At 30.2% G+C, this 21192-nt stretch overlaps 4 protein-coding genes across 18 annotated transcripts in view; 1 reads left to right on the top strand and 3 right to left on the bottom strand.

Moving 5' to 3' along the window:
* The window catches only part of LOC145185289 (uncharacterized), a 33459-nt gene extending 22675 nt beyond the window's left edge, over positions 1-10784 (top strand). For 14 of the 15 annotated variants that reach the window (XM_090077509.1, XM_090077505.1, XM_090077510.1 and 11 more), the window contains 13 exons: positions 1223-1256; positions 2507-2670; positions 2854-2937; positions 3074-3107; positions 3248-3411; positions 3588-3671; positions 4070-4103; positions 5586-5749; positions 5915-5995; positions 7757-7811; positions 7924-8078; positions 8329-8409; positions 10637-10784. In XM_090077509.1, coding sequence (XP_089933635.1) covers positions 1223-1256; positions 2507-2670; positions 2854-2937; positions 3074-3107; positions 3248-3411; positions 3588-3671; positions 4070-4103; positions 5586-5749; positions 5915-5995; positions 7757-7811; positions 7924-8078; positions 8329-8409; positions 10637-10654 — 1152 coding nt within the window. In that variant the 3' untranslated portion in view covers positions 10655-10784. The remainder of the gene's footprint in view (positions 1-1222; positions 1257-2506; positions 2671-2853; positions 2938-3073; positions 3108-3247; positions 3412-3587; positions 3672-4069; positions 4104-5585; positions 5750-5914; positions 5996-7756; positions 7812-7923; positions 8079-8328; positions 8410-10636) is intronic. The other variant, XM_090077506.1, reaches the window with a different exon arrangement.
* Positions 10785-12973: 2189 nt separating this feature from the next.
* LOC145183407 (uncharacterized) lies at positions 12974-15301 on the bottom strand. The gene has a single exon (XM_080058750.2). The coding sequence runs from the start codon at positions 14988-14990 to the stop codon at positions 13005-13007; it is 1986 nt and encodes a 661-aa protein (XP_079914876.2). The 5' UTR covers positions 14991-15301; the 3' UTR covers positions 12974-13004.
* A 242-nt stretch (positions 15302-15543) lies between these two features.
* LOC145194343 (uroporphyrinogen-III synthase-like) lies at positions 15544-16811 on the bottom strand. Its single transcript, XM_080071976.2, has one exon. It carries the CDS (start codon positions 16312-16314, stop codon positions 15544-15546), a length of 771 nt encoding a protein of 256 aa, XP_079928102.2. The 5' UTR covers positions 16315-16811.
* Positions 16812-18114: 1303 nt separating this feature from the next.
* LOC149891735 (uncharacterized) lies at positions 18115-20197 on the bottom strand. The gene has a single exon (XM_090077556.1). It carries the CDS (start codon positions 19127-19129, stop codon positions 18302-18304), a length of 828 nt encoding a protein of 275 aa, XP_089933682.1. The 5' UTR covers positions 19130-20197; the 3' UTR covers positions 18115-18301.
* Between the last annotated feature and the right edge of the window lie 995 nt (positions 20198-21192).

Here is a 21192-nt window from a genome sequence, read left to right as displayed (position 1 = left end):
TCAAAGCCTCAAATGGATGTGGAAAGGCGTTTTAACAGCACTTCTAACTTATTGGAATGGATTTTAAAAAATCATGGTTCTATAGAAATTGCTCTATTTGAGTGTTCACAAAAAAAAAACTGTATGAAAGTGCCACCAACTTGTCTTACTGAAACACAAGTGCAATTATTAACAACAGTCATTCCTATCTTAAATGCAGTATCTGAAGCCACTACTATACTAAGTGTGGAAAAAAGCGTAAGCATTAGTTTAGTTTATCTGTGCATTACAACTTTGAAAAATTATCTTCGCTTGATGGATAAAAGAGGGATAGGTAAATTTGTTGACAATCTTACTACACAGTTGGAAATGAGGTTTGATTTAAGTGAAGACGTTTTTCTTACCGCTACTTTCTTAGACCCTCGATTTAAATCAGAAATGCTTGCTTTGGCAGAGATACAAATCGTAAAATCTTATCTAATGACATCTGAAAAAAACACAATTTAAATATTACTATGATTCCCGCTGAAATTTAACTCAAAGTAGCAAATTTGTCATCTGAAGCAAATCGAATTTTTGATAAAATGTTTGAAATATCAAAAATTGTACTCTACCAGAGAAAAGAACTTTAGATCAGCAATTAAACTTTGAAACCACTGCATACATCAAAGAGAAAACGTTGGGATGTTCAGATTTTTCTATTCTTTACTGGAAAAACAAATGTAACATTTTCTCTTTATTATCCAAAGTTGCAACTGGTTTTCTTTCTGTTCAAGCTACAAATTGTTCGTCTGAAAGAGTTAAGTCTGTGGGAGGAGGAGTGATCGACAGTAAACGCAATAGTCTTTCTGAGCAAAATGCAGAACGGTTAATTTGGGCTAGAAGTAACAAAAAGAGTTTGTTCAAATAACATTCAAATTTTGTAATATTTTGTATAGTATACATAAAGATAAAAAACTGAAATTTCTTTCAACTAGTGATTCGATTCGCGAATCAAGACCTGCTTCGATTTGATTCGAAACTAAAAATGCCGATTCACAGGGCCCTAGTATGTATGTATGTATGTATGTATGTATGTATGTATGTATGTATGCATGCATGCATGCATGCATGCATGAAGGCATGCATGTATTTATTTAGTTATAGATGGGATAGATAAAATATACTGCAAAGAAGGAGAACTTTGTTGGGGAACTTTGTTGAATATTCTTGAGTTTTTAATTTAAAGTTGTTGTATTTTTAGCAAATTGGTCTGTGTGCATCAAAAGTAAGCAAAGGTAATAAGTATAATTGTTAAATTCATGTATAAAGTTGTTTAGCAATTTCACAAAAAATAAGCATGTAAGTGAATATAAAAAGTTTAATCATAAAAATAAATCATACTGAAAAAAATATTTCTCTATAACTAATATGTCAATAACAAGTCCCCTAGTTGTTGTTTTTTTCTTTAATTGATTTTGAGAATGTTTAAAAGGATGGCTCCAGAATCAGGAATAGAGAGCATGTAGGTTTTTGATTTCTGAGAATTGTATCAGAAATACTCTGAAAGCATTAAAAACAATTGGTACCATCTAATACTATCCAGAATTCCAGGGTCCAGAAAGTCAAAAAAAACTATGGATAAGTTTAACATTTTATCATGACCCAACCTAAGGTTAAATTATCATGAACTTACCAAAACTGAGAAAATGTAATTTTTGAAATAAAGTTAGAACCCTTTTACTTAATAAGAATGCTGATGCTTATGCAGCCATTTTGATGATTATGGTCAGAGATAGGCTCACAAAGTTAAGGTGTAGACACTAGAGAATTGCAAGGTCAGCGGACATGCTGATTGATTGAAACAAATGGTGGCACTTTCAACAAGGTTTGGCTCCTTGCCAAACATCATACATAGCCAAAGCTTGGATTGAAGATAATAAAACAAGTTTATAGCTCTGGCCATCTTGTTTGCCAGATTTAGCTTGTTTTCTCTTGTTCAATAGATTTGAATACTATCAAATCTACTTGTGCTTGAATGAAAAAAGAGTTAGTTAAGGTCCATATAAGTTCTTTAATTAGCTTGTAACACAAACTAGATACCATTTGGAAAAGAGTTTTGACCAAAATTTTGAACATTCTTGTTAAACCAATGCAAAAGAGATGCATAGCTTGCAAACTTTGGGAGATAATAGCTTGCCTTAGGGAGATAACTTAAATAGAAACTCAAATTTTTATTGCACTAATTTGGATTTGTGCCAGTTTTTTTCTTTATTTTATATTTCACAACATTTTTAAGTTTAACCATATGTTTTAGTATGATAACCTGTTGCAAGTTTTATTTAAGAAGAATTTTTATTGAAAATAAAAATAAGTCAATATGTTTTTGCTTTTTTATGGTACTTTAAATAAACTTTAAACAAAGCATCTTAATTTTTGATTTTTATTTTTAACATAACAAGCTTTAAGTTTTAAGGAATTTAAGGAGTTTATCAATTGATCACATAACAACCATTGTCATAGTTAACAATGTCTCATGTTGTTACAGTTGTAGTGAAACCCAAGACTGTCAAGCAGGGTGCATCATGTGAGGTGTGCACATTAGCCATGAGTTATTTGGCAGGTGTCTTAAAAGGAAATGAAACAAAGGCTGAAGTTGCACAACTTTTAGAGGAAGCTTGCAGTTTCCTGCCATCATCAGTCCAATCAGAGGTATGTCCAAGCTAGCTGCACACTAAATAAAGACTTGTTTTTCAATATCCTTGATTTTTTTTATTGCCTTTATCTAAACATTTTTTTTTCTTTATTGGAAGGAGTTAAAACTTAACCAAACATCTACTACTTTAAATTAGGTAGCAGTTATTTAAATGTGATGTTGTTTGTGTTTTTACACAGTGCAAGCAGTTAGTTGATACCTACAGTGGTGCAATTGTTGATTTGATTGTAGAAGGTCTCTCTGATCCTAGTGCCGTTTGCAAGGTTAGTAAATGAAAATCACAATTTTGATCTGCTTGTCCAGTAGCAGGGGTGACACCTTTTGTCTCTACTTCCCAAAGCGATATTTCAAGTATCTTTTGCTCTTAACTTGTTAAGGTTTTTTTTTTTTTTTTCTTAGGCGATTGGCCTATGTTCATCAAATGTAAACAAAGGTATTATATTAAATATGAAGTTTTATATTTCTGTATTATATGTATTTTGATTTACATGTAACAGTGTAAGGAAAAGGTTTCTTATAATGAGATTGTTGATCACATAGTAGCCATGTTAACAATATCTTATGTTGTTACAGTTGTAATGAAACCTAAGACTGCCAAGCAAGTTGTCTCATGTGAGGTGTGCACAATGGCCATGAGTTATTTGGCAAGTGTCTTAAAAGAAAACGACACAAGTACTAAAGTTAGGCAAGCTTTAGAGGAAGCTTGTAGTTTTCTTCCAGCATCAATCAAATCAGAGGTAAACCCAACTTAGCTCTATGTTTAATTAAAGTGTATTCTTCCATATCATTGTTTTTATTTGAAGAAGATCAATGACTTCTAATGAAGTTCATTGACTTTTTAATACCTTTATTTATGGGTTCTTCGTACCTTTTAATATAGATTTTTAATTAATTTTTATATATTTGTAAACAGTGCAACCAGTTAGTTGATAACTACAGTGATGAAATTGTGAAGTTGATTGTTGAAGAGTTCTCTGATCCTAATGCTCTTTGCAAGGTAGGTAATTTAAGTATATGTTTTTTATATTTGTGAATATTTTTGTGTGTTATGTTTACCCCTAACATATAACTATTTATATCTTTCACTATATTTATTTTAAATATGGTTAACAAAACTTGTATTACGGAACTTTAAAAGCAATATAAACTCCAATTTTTCTTCTTCTTTTTTTTTTTTTTTTTAAATTTTTGTGTATGCTTTTATAATGCGCTCCACATGAGTGCATTTACATAATTTGTATTTATGTAATTATGTAATTATCACTCAACATGGTGCATTGCGTTTATATCTAGTTTTTAAGATACATTTCATTTGGTGGTGATGAACCTTTTTTATTTACAATCTTCCATCATTTGTAAAAATTTTACGTTTTTGTCTTATTCTATTGATTTCAGCTAATTGGTCTTTGTGCTTCAAAAATCAACAAAGGTATAAGCAGAATCTTTGTTTTTTCCTTGTTTTAATGGAGTATATAAAGTTACTTTCATCTGTTTTGATTTTGAAAAAAGTTAATATTGTCCATATATTTGTCTATATATGTTAATGATATAACCTATATATTTAGGCAATTTTCATCTAAATATGTGGACAAAAATAACAAACAAGAAGATAGTTAAGACAAAAAAAACAAAATTAGTTCAAATTTTATTTGTGTATTTCACTTAATATCTTCATTTTAAACAAGAAAGTCAACCTTAAATTTGAGAGCAACAAACCTTAACAATTGTGGTTTACCAATTTAACTTAATTTAAGTCTCTTTATAAATTAGTTTAATTATAAATACACAAATTTTTGATGGGTTTTTTTTTTCTCTAAACAAGAATATAATTTGTGGAGACCGTTTTTTAAATTAAAAATATTAGGTTTAATTATAGGTTAACATTTGCTGACACATCATTCAAGATATCTTCAAGATGTGTGAAATTTTTTGCACAGCTATGTTTAAAATCAGCACTTGTGGCATAAGGATCTTGTAAAATAATTAGTACTATCAGAATGTACAGTTTTGTGATGTTATTTCTCAATACTTGAAGAATAAATCTATTTAAACTCAAAAAATGTGGAGGGAAATACAATTTTTATGGCAAAAAATTTATAAAAAAGATCAACCTTGCCTTGGAAAGAAAAGTAATAAAGTTATACACAGCTCAAGACAATTAAGCTTTTCAATTACTTCATTCACTCAAATTTTAGGACAAGATTTTACTCCAGATGTTTTGGGGACTCCATTGCTTAAAGTTGTCTAAGCATCAATAGTTCTTCAAACTGCCAAAATATGTTGAAAAGGGAAAGTTTGCCAGTTTGGTTAGAAAAGTTTTTTTTTAGTTATTCAATAAAAAGAGGCTGACCCAATAAAAAAGTTATTAAGATTTATTGCTTTCTTGTTTTTTTAAAACAATGTAAATCAAAACTTAAATCTCTGAAGAATTGTAAAGGAGTATTTTACATAGCAATTATAGCAAAAAATAGCAAAAAACAAAAATAATGGGATATTCTATTTATTTTTAAAATTTTAATTCAATTTCTAATGTTACCAAAGTCATACATGGTATAGTTTATATGCAACATATTAAAATATAAAAAAAGCACACTAAGTTGTTTAGAATTTTAAACACAATACTCAAAGAGAATCCACATTAAAAAGAATTTCATACGAGGATAACTGATCATTTGATTACAGATAATAAGCAAGTTTGAAAAATGTTAGATTTTGAGTTTAAGGTGAACGTTTGTTTTAAAAAGTTATTTTATTGGAAAAAGTAAAATGAGTGCTTCAAAGAGCAACACAGAAGTTTGTTTGTTGTTTTTTTTTAACATGTTTTCTACATATTGATGTGATACTACTTCATATGAGTTACAAGTTTGTATATAATAAACTTTTACCTAAATTCTTTTGTCTTGTCATATAGCAAAGACTCAGCATGGTGTTGGTGCTAACAGTATTACTTGTGATCTTTGTCAGTATGTTATGGGTATGTTAGATTCCATGCTAAATGATAGCACAACAGATGCTGAAATCAAACAAGCAGTAGAAAGTTTGTGTGCCCTATCACCATCAGCTCTTGCAGGAGAGGTGTTGTTTTTATTTCCTAAATCTAAAACTCTGGCATTAAAAGTTTGGTTCCATAAAAAAATTTAGAAAACTAATCTTGTTTCTACCCATCACATTTTATATATACATATACTTCAAATCAGACAAATGGTCTGTTGTCTAAATTAAAATCCTTTGCTTGTTTAGTGCAAATTATTAGTGGATCAATATGGAGATATGATTATAAGCATGCTTGTACAAGAAATGAATCCTTCAATAATTTGTCAGGTAACTCTTTGTAAACTATATATATATATCTGTGTGTGTGTAAAGTTTGTCCTTCCATCCATTCCTTGTTATATAGAAATAATTACTACCAAATATTGCCTTATTAGGACAGTATTTAGAGCTCAATGATGATGATAATATTTATCAATACTTCTAAGTCACAATTGCAGTTATTAAAAAAAATTTTTATTTAAAGTGTTTATCCTGAGTGTCCCAAAAAAAAAGTAATGTTTATAAAGTATGGGGTCTCACCCCCCACCCCCCCCCCCCCCCCCCAAAAAAAAAAAAAAGGTTTTCTTTTGTTGAGTTATCATTTGCAAAAAAATCAGATGATATTTAGGGGTGCCTTAAGAGAACCAAAGTTTTGTATCTAACTGCTGAAATGCATAAAAAATTAGTAAATTGCAAAGTTTGACATCTATTAAGTCCATAAGTTTTCTCACAGAGAAGGTGATGTTATCTATTGTTGCTTATTTTTATGTGATAAACACAAATATAATAAACTAAAGTTTGCCTCATTCTAATTTCAAGCGATATGGTGGTCCAAACTGAGCAAGAAACACCGGTTCAACTTATAACACAACACAGAATTATAACAAGTAATTATTGAAATTTGCCTGTTCATAGGACTTGTTTCACATAAGTTTTCTGTGTTCATTAAACAAATACTTGATCTTCTTCACTACATGCTGTTTTTCATGTACTGGCAACCTAACTTTAAGTCAAAATGGTAGTAGCTGTTTATACGCATGGCTGGGACTTTCACAAACTGACATTTTTATAGACCAATGATAGTAGAGAAAGTTTCATATGACAGCACCAGTTATCAAGTCACATGGAAATCAGCCAAATGCTATCTTTACTTCATGTCACATGACTTTCAATGTCTGGGTTGTTCATAATGCTAAAAAAGACAGCAACAAAAAAATTATTAGTTTGCTGGCTGTGGTAATTTTAAAAATGTTGTGTGATTGGTTTATGTGATAAGTGTGCAGAACACCCTGAAGCCGAAGCAGTTAAGTATAGGCAAAGAAATGCTTAGCAGACTAAATGATCAAAACAATAGCATACAAAGTTATTTTAAACATCTTTCCATGTGTATGATCAAAATTATCAAATTTCAACTTTGGAAGATATAACTTAGCCAAAATAGCAATTTTTTTTACAAAGTTTAACAATAGCAGACAATATTTAGAATGCACTAGTACCAAAGAATAACTAGCAATAACACTGATAATAAATAAGAATGAGCAGGCTTAGCTGGTTATATGGCATTTTTAGTTAAGGTTAACAGTTGCTAAAAACTGACTTTTACCAAGTTTAGACGACCATATCTCTTGAATTAAGTATGAGAGATAAACTTGTGTTATATTTGTATTTATCACATAAAAGTTATATTTAATCAAAAGATGATCTAAGATCATAAAATTTAAAAGTCACTGAATGAGAAATGAGAATCATTCGATCTTTGAAATCTGTCAAGTTTTCCAAAATATTTAACATAAACATCTGTTTTCGTTTTCGAATTATTTAAGAATGTATTGATTTTTTTTTTCTTATCGGTTTTTATAACTTTTTTATGATACACAGATGACTTACGCATAATTTTCTTAAGAAAAAGCTGCGTATATTGTCACATTTATTTTTAAGAAATCTCTGTATATGATGTCACTTTCTTTCTTCCTATCTAAAACAAAAGTATTAGAAAAGTCTAGGAGCTTTCTTTGTTCTAAAAACTCATCTATAACCTTATTTTTTCAGGCTCTCGGTTTATGTCAGGAAAAAAAGGTTCCAAAACCAATCAAACATGTGCTTGGTAAGTTTTTTAACCTTTTACTCTTTTATAGTTTTTTCGATGTCGGGTCTGAGCTTCTTTCATTATAGCATTTTGTTTGTGATGTCTTAGTGTGAGTTCTGAATATTCTTAGCTATGCGTCGACCAGTTAAAGTTTCATTATGCAGTGAATGTGAATATGCCATGGGGTATCTTGATAGACTCTTAGAAAAGCCAAAAGTTGAAGCTGAAATTGAAAGCGAAGTTAAACTTCTTTGCAACAAACTTCCGTCTGCAATCTCAAATGAGGTTTCTTTTTATTCTGTGTGCGTGTGTGCGTGTGTGCGTGCGTGTGTGTGTGTGTGTGTGTGTGTGTGTGTGTGTGTGTGTGTGTGTGTGTGTGTGTGTGTGTGTGTGTGTGTGTGTGTGTGTGTGTGATGATAAGATAGATAAGACATCTCGAATGAGGTTTCTTTTTATTCTGTGTGCGTGTGTATGATGATAAGATAGGGTGACAGAAACAGTTGTTTATAAAAAATTATTAATACAAATATTTTAGTGCGATGCGTTGATTACAGAGTACGGTGATGACTTGATAAAACTGATTGTTGAACAAATGGAGCCATCGTTAGTTTGCAAGGTAAAGAAAATGAATTTTTTTTGGCTTGGGTTGCTTTTAAAAAAAGCAATCTGTTCTTTAAACTCTGTATTCTATATACACTGCCCTCCAAAACTAAGGAAATTTAAAAAAATGCTTAAAATGATTATAAAATGGTTTTAACTTAGAAGTCTTTATTAGATAGATGTTATTTGCTAATAAGTTTGGAAGATTTTCTTCTTTTGTTTTTACTTGTATGAGTCTCCTTTAACTTTTTTTTTCTTTTTTACATGAATATAAAACAATATAAAAATACTAACACTTCAAAAGAAACCTTTATCTTAGTACAATAAAATGTTGTACAGGACTGCAATTTAGTCATAAATCGCTCATTTCAAATCTGGGTTTTAATTAAGGAAGATGTAATAGCTTTATAGTTAGCCTTTTATGTTACAAAGAACACTACAAAAAACCATTCGTATTTATAATACCGTGAATAATAATACCGTGACACAGTGAATAAAAAAAGTTAACAAGAGAGTATAAAATGTCAAAAACGTTTATACGTTAAAAAATATAAAAAAAAAAAAACACTGTTGAAACAGCATTTATGTGGACAGCCTTAGAAAAGTACTCTTCATACTGATCGTAAAATTACTAGATAAGTGAAAACGAATCCGTTTGCAAGTACCAGAATAGACGATAATTCGTCTGACTTTTTTTTCCCGTGAATTTTGGGAAGTCAGACGAGAAAACTTTGGTTTTTGCGCTAATGCAATTTATCATCTACCGGAACAAATATGTTCCTGCGGCTTTTCTTTGATCTTAATGAAATATCGTAAAGTTTCGGGGGGTTAATTAAAGGTTGCGCCAAAATTTAGTTAATTAAATTATCAGTGCTATTCAGAAGCAATATGACAAACGAAAAGTCAAAAAGTAAATCAAAACTTTTGAATTTAATAAATTAAACTTGAATTTAATCTTACTGAACTTGGCCACTACTTACGAGTAAGAAAAGAAAGAGATGAAATAATAATTATTTTTATAAATCTGCAATCAGAAAAAACATTAATTTGAAATTACAAAATACGGGTTTAAAAAATATATTCGACGTATATTTAAATTTGGCAAAAAGGTTGATAATTGGTTGAAAATAGTTGATTTTTAATAATTGATTTTTAAAAAGTTTATTACCCCCGTCCTTAAACCTGCGAAACGTAATAACATTTCGCCATTATTCATTTTTTTAAATAACCAAAGTTTTCTCGTCTGACTTCCCAAAGTTCACGGGAAAAAAAAGTCAGACGAATTATCGTCTAGTACCAGAAGTACAAATCACGTATAATGAAAATCGATATTTTTGAAAATACTGTACGTTTGGATGATGCATGGTTGTACAGTTATCGTTCAAGAAAAATCCATTCATATCGCCGAAAAACTGAATTGCACAATTGGATTTTGCAAAGCCTCACAAAAATAGTACGGTAAAATAGTGGAGGCTACAATTATGGTCAGATGAGTCAACGTTTAAACTGAAAGATAGTAAACGAAACGTGAGAAGATCAGTTGGCAAGTGGTTGAAACCAATTTACACTATAGGAACCGTGAAACATCGAGGTGGCAATGGGTTTGATGGTTTATCGGTATTTTTTAGGATTTTTTTAATTGAGACCAGTTTGTCCTAAGAAGAAGATATAAAAGACATACATATAATTCAATTCTAAAGGAGTCAAAAGAAAGCATTTTGTAAATGAAATTATGTCTCTACTGTGGATGTTTCAACAAAAAAATGGTCCCCAACACTCATCAGAACTCGTTAAAAAGAGTATTGAGAACTTACGGAACAAATTGAAGAAAAAGGTTCAGAAACTTTAAACTGCCTTGTAGATGTACTAACGTTATTATAAACAATGGTTATGTCATTAATTACTGATCTAACATGCTTTTGATTATATACTCTTAGAAGTTCCTTCAACTTTTGAGTTGAAATTTTTTTTTTCTTTCTGTGGTTTTTTTGTGTTTTGTTGCAGGACCGATAGAATAGACGATTTGAGTTTATTTTATGTAAATAATTTTTTTTTTTTTGTATTCAAATCAAAACCGTAAGTAACGCACTGTAATGTTTTTATAAATTTCAATGGTCTTACTTTAGTTTTGGTGGACGGTGTTAGCTTACATTCAGTTTAATTTTACGATTTTACGAATTTTACGAATATTTTTAATTTTAATTTTGCATGTTTTTGCATTCCGGTTATGATTTTTTGTTTAGAGTCTGGGTGTTTGCTAAAACACGAAGATGTTCCCACTGACACTATTTTTCAGTTTTATGTTTTTATATTACTATGTTTAATATTTTATAATTTTGTTGTAAAATAAAGAATTCAAGAGTTTTTAGATAACAAGACGTTTTAACTAAATAGACGTTTATATTGATTTTATTATTTTTTGACGTCATTCTGTTATTACAGTTACCAATTTTCTATTCATTAGCTTGGTTGCTTCTGCATTTTTGTTCGATGCGAGGGCTTATTCTAAGTATATCTCTATGAATAAAGTCATTTTCAAGGGTACTGTATTTTTAAAAAACATATTTTTAAAAAGCACTTAGTACTTCCATTATGATGCTATTTATGAATATCTTATCGAAAGTTTCTGAATTTTTTTTTCTGCAAACTTTTAGTAATTTAAAAGTTTAAGTAAAGTTTAAATACTTCAAATGTAAGTTTGTCTGGATCAAATCTCTCTTCTTTAGCTTTGTCAGGATCAAATCTCTCTTCTTTAGCTTTGTCTTTAGATTTTATCTATAGAAAATTCTTTCCAAAACCGGTACTGGAGCAAATTCTTTCTAAAACCGGTATTGGAGCAAATTCTTTTAGATAACGAAACCACAATTCAAGTTTAGTACGGTATTAAAATCGTTAGGGGTTACAAAAATTCAAATTCAAAGTTACTGATAATCTCATTCCAAGAAATCGAGAGAAAAAGGCTCTTTGACAAAATGTTACAACAAAAAAAAACTGTTGAAAACAATTGTTGAATAGATCGATGTCACCATTATAACATATATGATTATACTATAAAACAAAATTTTCTATTGTGTAAACTGAAATAGCTGTTTCAGATTTCAATCCTGATTGGCTATTAAACTCAAATAGCTGTTTTAAATATGATGATGACAATAGATCGATATATTGTAACTTTTCTCTAAAGTTGCATATCGGTCGGTATTAGTAAAACCAACGGTTCTTGTGATGTTTTCACAAGATTAAAAGTGAAAAAGTTGTCAGATTTTAGGTTACCGTTTACGGACATAATTTTATCCACAATGATGTTCACAAATATAATCTCATCCACAATAATATTTACGAATATAATCTCATCCACAAAGGTGTTACTGTAGTTTTCACTAGTACGGTATTCATCTCGACGTAACCAATGTTACAATACAAAACAATGTTCTGTACAAAGAACTGCGTTCTTACGATAGCATGTTCGAAATAAAAATCAGGTGGCAGTCGTTATTTAATTTGCACACAGACTGTGAAAGTATTTGACAATTGCAAATCGAGCCTTTTTTTTTTTTTTGAGGCAGAGCACAATAAAAAGCGTAATTTAAATTATGATCTTATTTCGAAAGCGAGACTTCAAAGAAGATTTAAGCATCAGCCTTTGGTTTTTCGGTTTTAACAAATAATGACAAATAAAAGGTTCTAACTTCCATATCAGCAATTCGAAATAAATAGAATATTAAATAATTTACATATTTACACATACCATGCTATAAGTTTTTAGAAAAAAAAAACTTGCAATATCTTACATATCTTATGTTATTTTGTTAGGTTAATTTTGCTAACAGATAACGATAAGTAAGAACACTTATCACTAAATTTGCGTTTTTCTTAGACCCGCTTAGGAATTTGTAGTCAGAATCAATCGGGTACAACTTCTACTTAAAACTATAATACTCGAAAGGTCTTTTTAAAGTTAGATTTTGTCTCAAATCCGGAATGAGAACACAATTGTCTTAAGATACATGTCTAATACTTGCGTCTTTTATAAATTCTCTACATATTAATTTCTTTACGCCCAAAATTTGTGGAGAATTCAGTTATCTCTCATTGCTTGCTTTGAAACACATGATCGTTTCTCATTGCTGCCATTCAACCAAGTATAAGGAAGTAACTTTTAACAAAATGTTCTTTTTTTAATGTTACTTTTGGTGTTAATACCTTTTTCTTTTAACTTATTTTAATTTAAAATTATAAAATAAGTGTTCTGATGAATCCATAAAGCTTAGAAAATTTTTTAAGTTCATTGTTTTATTAACTTTGTCTTGTAGATATTTTTTGTTTAAAACGTTTTAAACAATGATTAATATTCATATAAAAAGTTGGTTGACCCTTAAAACAGCAGCTACACATATTTAAAGTCAATTATAGACCAGTAATCTTGCAGCTCAACACTCTTGTGACAGTTACTGTAAAACTATATCTTTTTTCACAGAACTTTTTTTATATTTTCCAAATCACTTTTGCACATTCTTCATTTGTTTTGTTAATTTTTTTTTTTTTTGTCTTACTAGGTGCTTCCCTAAAAAAAAATCTGGTGAAGTAAGAAGGCTCTTGTTAAAAAAAAATTTACATAAATTTGTTACAGGCTATTTGCTCAAAAATAGGTATGTAACTAGGGTTGTAATTCTCGATTCGTCCCTTGACAATATTTAACCCAAAAAACGTAATAAAAAACTCCGTACATTCGTTAGCAGCCACTTTGCTCAGAGCATTCTCAGAAGCAAGGCAATAGAACAGCATGTCAAGAAAACTTTCCAAATGTTGTTTAAAAGCCCGCTTTCCAATGCCCTTAGCAATGTTAGGTAGAACTTTACTAACGCTTTCGAAAAAATTCAGGTGATGTGTATAATGCCTGAACTTTACTGCTTCAATGAGATAACTGATGGATTCAACAACATGCTTAAGTGCTTGACTGATGTTTGATAACTCGCTAAGCAAGTACACGCAGCCATCTGCAAGTTCCCACGGCTCAGAAGGTCGTTTAAAAGAATGGTCAGAACACCCTCCACCTCTTTTCATTTTAGGTGCCAGTGAACCACACGAGTACATGACCTGATCCGAATGTAAATCTAAATCATTATCACGCAACTTTTTGACAACTCCATATGTTGCAGCACCTTTCTCTAAGCCATCATATCGCTCAGATGATGCCTTTTGAAGTTCAATACCTCTTAAACCTTCATTAAGCTTCATAAATATAAAATCAATACTTTTTTCTCCAAATGCCTTCGCTACATTTGTTAAGGCCACAGCAGCTCCTTGTCGTACTGTTGGAATGGGATCTCCTAAGTTAGCAAAAAACAGAGGATACAACGAATCAATAAGTTGTGCACATTCTTGAGGAAATGCCAATGCAAAGTTTCCACATGCAACACACGCAGTGTCACGAACTGGCCAGCTATCATCTTTAAAGCAAAAATGCAATGCTTCTAGAAGACGAGGGAGATAAGGTCGAACTACATCTTGATTAATTTTTGAACCAAGTTCTGCCATGCAATGACAAGCAGCTTCTCTAACTGCGTGATTATCACTTTCTGTTTGAGAAATATAAAATGCAACTACATCTTCAATCAGTAGTTCAACATTAGCACGACCTTCATTTCCTAAGATAAGACGCCACGACTCTTGATTGTACAGCCTTACACCCTCAGCCAAATAATATCTGTTTATGCACATGGCTGGAAGCAAAGTCTTATAATAAATACGCTTATCTGTTTCATTAAGATCTTGAAAAAATTGTCGTGTAGCAACAGAAGCAGCTAGTCTAACTTGACTCCAATTATCAGACAATCCTTTGCGCAAACTTTCACATAACTGACTGGCTAATTCTTTGTCACAATTTTCCTGAGATAAAATGCCAAATCTGACAATTGATGCACAAAGATAGTATGCGGTTTCTCTCACAAAACGGTTTGTATGCTTTAAACTTTCAAATATAAGGGATAGCAGCTCCTTGTTCATATAACTGAAGAAGTGTAAACCACAGCCTTCTACTACAGATTGAAGAGCTTTCATACTTGTTTCAAGAGATTTCCAACCTGCAGTGTCATGAAATATATCTTGGGCAGTTTTGTGAGTTAAATTCTCAGATAAGTTAGTGACATCTCTTCTTAAATGTTGTTTAATGCTTTCCATCAAAACAGGCTCACATTTTTTATAAAATGCAGTATCGACAACTTCACATATCTTTCCTAACACTTCACCAGCTAGAATACGAACACGAAACTCTGTATGCTCTAAATAAATTAAGCTGAAATCCAAGAGCTTTTGAGGAAAATTAGTGGAAAACAATTTCAATGCTATCAACAGCTTCCCAACTTCAAGATGACCATGCAGTGACTCCCAACTCCCTGTATCAGAGTATTTGCTGAAAAATTCAAGAACAACCTTCTGCAAATCAAAACATAACTCTGATGCATTTTCATTTTCAGCAATCTTAGTGAGTAAACTTTTCATAGCAAGACTACCTCGATCACGCTCTAGCTTAGTATTGCTGCATAATAAAACCAATACCTCATCAAAACCTGAAATTGCAACTGCATTTATGGTCATTTTTGTAACACCTACATGAATACATAAAAAGAATCAGCAATATTAACAAATAATACACTTTTGATTGTTTAGGTAAATATAGAAAAAAAAAAAACTTAATTGAAATTGATAATAAAAAACTGGATGTAATTAAGATAACAAGTATGAACAAGCTGCATTTAATTAGTATCATTACATCATGAGCTTAAAGCAGAATAACTTAAAAATTAATGTTTTGAAAAATTTCATAATTATTCAAATTCTAAGTAAATACATCTGGTGACATAAAAATTTTCTTGAAAATATTACTTTTACCAAAAAAGAAATACTTAACTAAGTTAAACATCTAATTTTTTAGCAGTTTAAAATTATATAATAATTTTATTATAGTAAAAAAAAAAATTCTACAATAACCACAATAATCTTAAAAAACTTTATTATCATAGTGCAAAAATGATCAACACAAACTTAAAAAACTAACATTAACAATAAATATTTGTGCAAAGCAATTGAACCAACAGTTTGTCAAGTAGTCTGCCAGACAAAGATTTTACATGTAATATGGATTTGAAAGTTATTTTATTAGGTTAAGTCCTGCTTGTAATGATTGAATTGTTTCTAATAAAGAATCAGGAGTAGGTTTCTTTACAACAGCATCCACTTTTGTATATATATTTAGAATGTTGTCTGCTGTATATTGACCAATTGCAATAATCTTTGTATTCTCAAAATCTGCACATAATCTTTTAATATCTGAAAAAAAAAACTTAACACCAGAAGGACTAAAAAATACTATAACATTTGGAATATTATTTTGTCTAATAAAAAGTGAAAACTTCTCAGGAAAGTTAGTATCTGCAATGGTTTTGTAACATGATATAGTTTCCACTGTTAATCCTAAACTTTTCAATCTGATAGGGATAGTCTCACGCGCTAAATTCCCACATGCAAACAGTAGTGGCTTAAAATGATAATCTTTCCTTTTTAAAATGAACTCAGCCAGCTCAGTAGCATTTCCAGTGTCACAACCAAGTGAGTTTAAACCAAGCTTTTGAAGACATACTTCAGTTGATTTTCCAACAACATATATAAAAAAATCTTTTGGTAACGATTGAACACTTATATGGGCATTTTTAAACATGATTTCAAGGGCATAAACTGCACGTTTGCTTGTGATTATTAGTGCAGAATAGTCATTTAAATTTCGGAAAAATACTTCAAGTTTATCAATATTATAGTAAGTAAAACTAAGAACAGGAATGGAGCTCACAGAAAACCCATTAGCAAGAAGTAAATTGTGGTAACTATCATTTTCTTCTTCTTTGCGTAGCAATACAAGATTCATAATATAATAAATTATACAGAGAATGCAAATACAAATGAGAAATGAATATAGAAACTTATACTTTTACTGAAGAGATACTTTAACTGTTACTTGCAGTATATTTATTTTAAGATTGCCTAAACTTATCTTTAAAGCCGATTTTTTTGTTGCATTGTGGTTATTCCGATTTCTATAATTTATTGTGGAACAGAGAAATTTCTATTTCATAGAAACAGAACAGCTAGCTAAAATATGAAGGAAAATTTCAATGCCTGTTGAAGATAATGTAAATAAAAATGCATCTTAAAAATCATTTCAAAATACATAGTGTAAATTACATAGTGTAAAATAATATTAAAAGCACTTTAAAAATTGTTTCAGTTTGTGATAGATAAAATAAAAATAAAAAAATCAATTTATCCAATAACTAATTATAAGTGAATTTTTACTTATCTTCTTGATAGTAACTTCTCTAAAAAGTAATAAAAAAAGAATTCAACATAAACAGCGAAACAATGGAAGGTAAAACTAATCTCGTTTTCACTTGTAGTAATAAAGTGTCTATATTACAGAACAGAATCAAAGATGAAGTTCACTTTAATTGTGAATTTAAAATCGTTTTATAAACTCAGTTCTTAAGTTATTTCGTTTCATATATTCCTTTTCGCTAATTTCCTTATCACAGTTTCAATAAGTTATCTAAAATATCAAGTCAAGTGTATTAGTGTAACATGATGTTTGATATGAATATACTTTTGAAAACTGAATTTATATGTTCGATGCTCGATGGAAATGAAGAGGTATTTTCTAGGAAGAAGTTTGAATAGATAAGAGAATTGAGTAGATTTATCTGATACATAGGGACATATCCAGTAAACTTTTACACTGTTTTAAAGAACCACCCCCTCTCCCACACCCCACCCTAAAACAAGACAAAACAGCATCTCTGTATACTAGAGTTATTACACATTAAAGATCACAGCTAACATGAAAATTTTTTAATAATAATTAGTCTAAATAAATTTTAATTCGTTTTTATAACCGGAGCATTTATCATGTTCAATCATTAAAGCATTTGTTTTCGCACTTTCAATTTTGCGGCACCCCCCTCCCCCGAAATAGATTCTTTTTATGCAAAAAGCACATGCTTTTGTAGCTTTTAATTATAAGAAAATTAGAATAAGTTAATCCTTTGTAAATTTATCGAAATTAAAGTTCACGCGTATTTTCCTTGCTTCAATTAGCTTTCAACGATTGAATCAGAAAAATTTGTTTAAGAATAGCTCATTGAAATTTTAAGAAAAAAAAAAAAAAACATGAAATGAAAATCATTATTTTTCTGTAATTGTGATAAATTACAATTTAAGTTCAGGTTTTGTGAGATTAATACCTCAGATTTATACATCATATTGCTAACATCTTGCAAAGATTTTGCCTTGAGCCTCATGCTGTGTGAGGGTCTACCAATTTGATTGATGAAAAAAAATTTCCAGACTTTTTCTCAAGATTTTTATTGATTGTTATGCATTGTTTTTGTAAATAGATAAATTCGTAGAACTTTTTTTTAAATATAAAAGAAAAAGCTTATACTGATTTTTTTAAGTACATGTAAAAACAAATAGCAAAAAAAAAACAAACAGAAAACAAAAAAATTAGGAACAAAAAAAATTTTTCAAGAAGGGTTACAACCTTGGGCTCCAGAGACCTAACGAAAATAAAGAAAAGAATTATATTTATAAAATGTTACTCTCTATTACCATTATAAACTCACTAAAAAAAGTTTTTAAAATATCTTTACTCTTTTACAAATTTATCTTATTATTTTTATTATTAATATTACTTCACAAATAATGGAAAAATATCTCTTTTTGAAATTGCATTGTATTGAATATTATAAAACATTTTCACAAGTGAATTTAAAAAAATAGAAAAATATAATATTTCTACAAAGATTATTTTTTTCATTCATGTTTATAACTATGTGCAGTGGATATATATTTGAAAATTTTTAAGTAACAACTCTTGATAGGATTTCTCGATAAGCACATTCTTCCATCCCAATAATCTTACAAGATCTGCAGTTTGGACCATTATCTGGACCACAGTAGCCATCTGAAAAAAGAAAATCCAATTTTCTTCCGCAATAAAATACACCATTTGGTCCTTTCCTACATGAAAGTCCTTCCTTATTAAAGTACCCTCCAGGAGGAAGTTTACGAGTAGTAATATCTAATGCCATGCATGAGCAACAATTACAACCATTGTTAGGACCACATATTCTGTTACAGCAGGTACATGGAGGTGATAGATCAAGTTTTCCAGAGCAATAGTATTTACCAGTGGCACCTAGTCTCGCTTGTCTACCAATTGAGTTAACTTTAGTACCAATAAAATCATTTGTGTAATTAAGCTCTTTGTCTTGTTTGTAACAGTTGGAAGAACTTTTAGAATAATACTCATTCAATATCTTCATCAAAAGATCACTATGACAGCTTATCAAATGATTCATTAAGTCAGATTTTTTTGCTTTGAAGGTGCAATTAGGTATCCAGCAATTATAAAACTGACATAACAAATTGTGCTGAGAAATATTAGACCGAGCTACATTCATTCCGCAACCTTCATTAGGACATTTTATCATTAAATTTCCTATCAGTCGACGTGCAAAAGTTGAAACACTATAAGAAAATGGTTTTGAACGACATTGAGGGCAGGATACTATACTAACTATACATTTTTGACAAAATACATGATTACAGCATTTACTTTCAACAGCATTATCTGCAATATCCCAACAAATTGAGCATGTTAAATCTTCCTCTAAATTTTTCTCCATGCCTTCATAAAGCTTATTCTAATTCTAAAATAAATATGTATCTTTATAAAAAAAACTATGAATAAAGATATTATGTATTTTAAAGGCAATTACAAGTATGTAATCATTTTGAAATGAATATCTATGTGTGTGCGTGTGTGCAGGGTGGCACATAAGTCGCTCACAAATTTTAAACCAATCTGTTTTTTTTGTTGTTTCTCTTCTTAGGATTAGAAAGTAAATCTTTGAAAATTTAATAATGAACAAATTTACAAACGAAAAAAGAGTGAAGATAATTGAATTTTATTTTAAATAAACACTCAATTATTCTAAAACAGAGATCCCTTATGCGCCATTTTAATGTTTAGACATTCTCCTATTAGCCTACAGTAATTAACTTGTTGAAGCGTTTTGAGAACAGGGGTTCTGTTGCTGATAAGTCTCAACCCAGACGAGGTTTCTCAATACGCATGTCTGAAAATACAGAAAATGTCTAGTGCAGTTTGGAGACAATCCAACCACATAGACTCAAAGAGGTTATTAGAAATTTGGAATCTTACAGAGGTCGTTGCTGTGGATTCAAAGAGGCTTGGACATGTATCCATACAAGGTTCAATTAATATAACTTATACAACCAATAGTCTTGAAACAACGGTTAAATTACGCTCTCAGATTTTATGAAATTGCAACAAATAACATCAACTTTATTATCAACTTGATCATAGGAGATGAGGCCCATTCTCATTAGGACGGACATGTGAGTAAACAGAAAAAGAGATTTTGGGGTACCGAAAATGCACCTAACGTTCATGCAAGTTAATTACACCCACGTAAGGTTACAGCATGGTGTGGAATAACTTCAGAAAGGATTATTAGGCCGGGCCCTACATCTTTCCACGTCTTTCTGCCTCTTCAGCTTTGATGCCTCTATCTTCACTTTGTCTGACGTCTTTGTCTGCGCTGTAACTGGAATAACTCTTTATCCTATATTTGCTCTTTATCCATTATTCTATGCATCAGCACGACATACACTCCTCGCCATTTTCTTTTCAGTTTGCTTAACAAGGGTGTACGACTCGCGGATTTTAGTGTAATTCAGTCAACGGGAATTTTGGGATGCCTAGTACAGCCCACCATTGTCACAAGAATATAGTCTGGAAACAAAAAAATCGCTTTGTTTATGTTATTGTTCAAGAAATTACTAGTTCTCATTCTTCCGAAGGTGCACAGTAACGCAAATAAACAAAAAAACTCCATAGCGAAAGCTCTTAAATTTTCAATATTCCCCTAATTTTTGTAAAGTTTTTAGATTTTCAATTTTCCCCAAATAATGAAGATGAGTTGTGGCATAAGCAGAAGAGTCTTTTTAAAAAGTTTAAGGGTGACCCTGAGAATTAATACTCAACGTTTTTTGGACCCCTGTCGGATGATCAACCTAAAACCTGCCTAAACATTTTGAAGAACGTACTTTTTCCAATACTCTATTGCAGGACGTAGCAAATGATATTTTTTATAAAGATTAAAAAGATTTTAAAGATAATTTTAAACAACCTTACCGATAACAACAAATTCAATTGTGAGAAATGCGAGAAATCAACCATGAGTATAAAGGATGCAGAAATGAAAAGTTTGCAATATTCAGCTGGTTATATTATTCACAAACTATTCAATAAGTTACACTTTTCAAAAAAGTCTTATTCTTTTTATAGCATTCAATGCTGTTCTTTACTTCTAGCATGTAAAGTGGAATTTGACACTATACAAACACTCATTAATGCTAGTGATAGAGATGGTGTATGGAAATTGAATTCTAAAATTATTGATATATTTGTACAATATGAACTATTATTTAGAAAAAAAACTTCAACATTTATCAGTGTTTTCTGTAAATGATTTTTTAAAAGAAACTCTTACAAATATAACAGTTATATCTAATTTTAACAATGTTTGTATATCAACTGATACTTCTGTTTCAAACAAAATCAAAACAAATGTGCTTGAGCAGATTATCATTTTGTTTGTAGGAGTTCAAATATATTCATTTGCAAAAGATAAACATGAAAAACACAAAGTTATAAGGTAAG

The sequence above is a fragment of the Hydra viridissima genome, unplaced genomic scaffold, assembly GCF_058129835.1.
Source record: "Hydra viridissima isolate aposymbiotic clone 2 unplaced genomic scaffold, HvirCarnegie_v1 scaffold_2, whole genome shotgun sequence".
Lineage (NCBI taxonomy): Eukaryota > Metazoa > Cnidaria > Hydrozoa > Anthoathecata > Hydridae > Hydra > Hydra viridissima.
The sequence above is the reverse complement of the archived record's forward strand: the minus strand, read 5'-3'. Positions and strand labels throughout refer to the sequence as shown.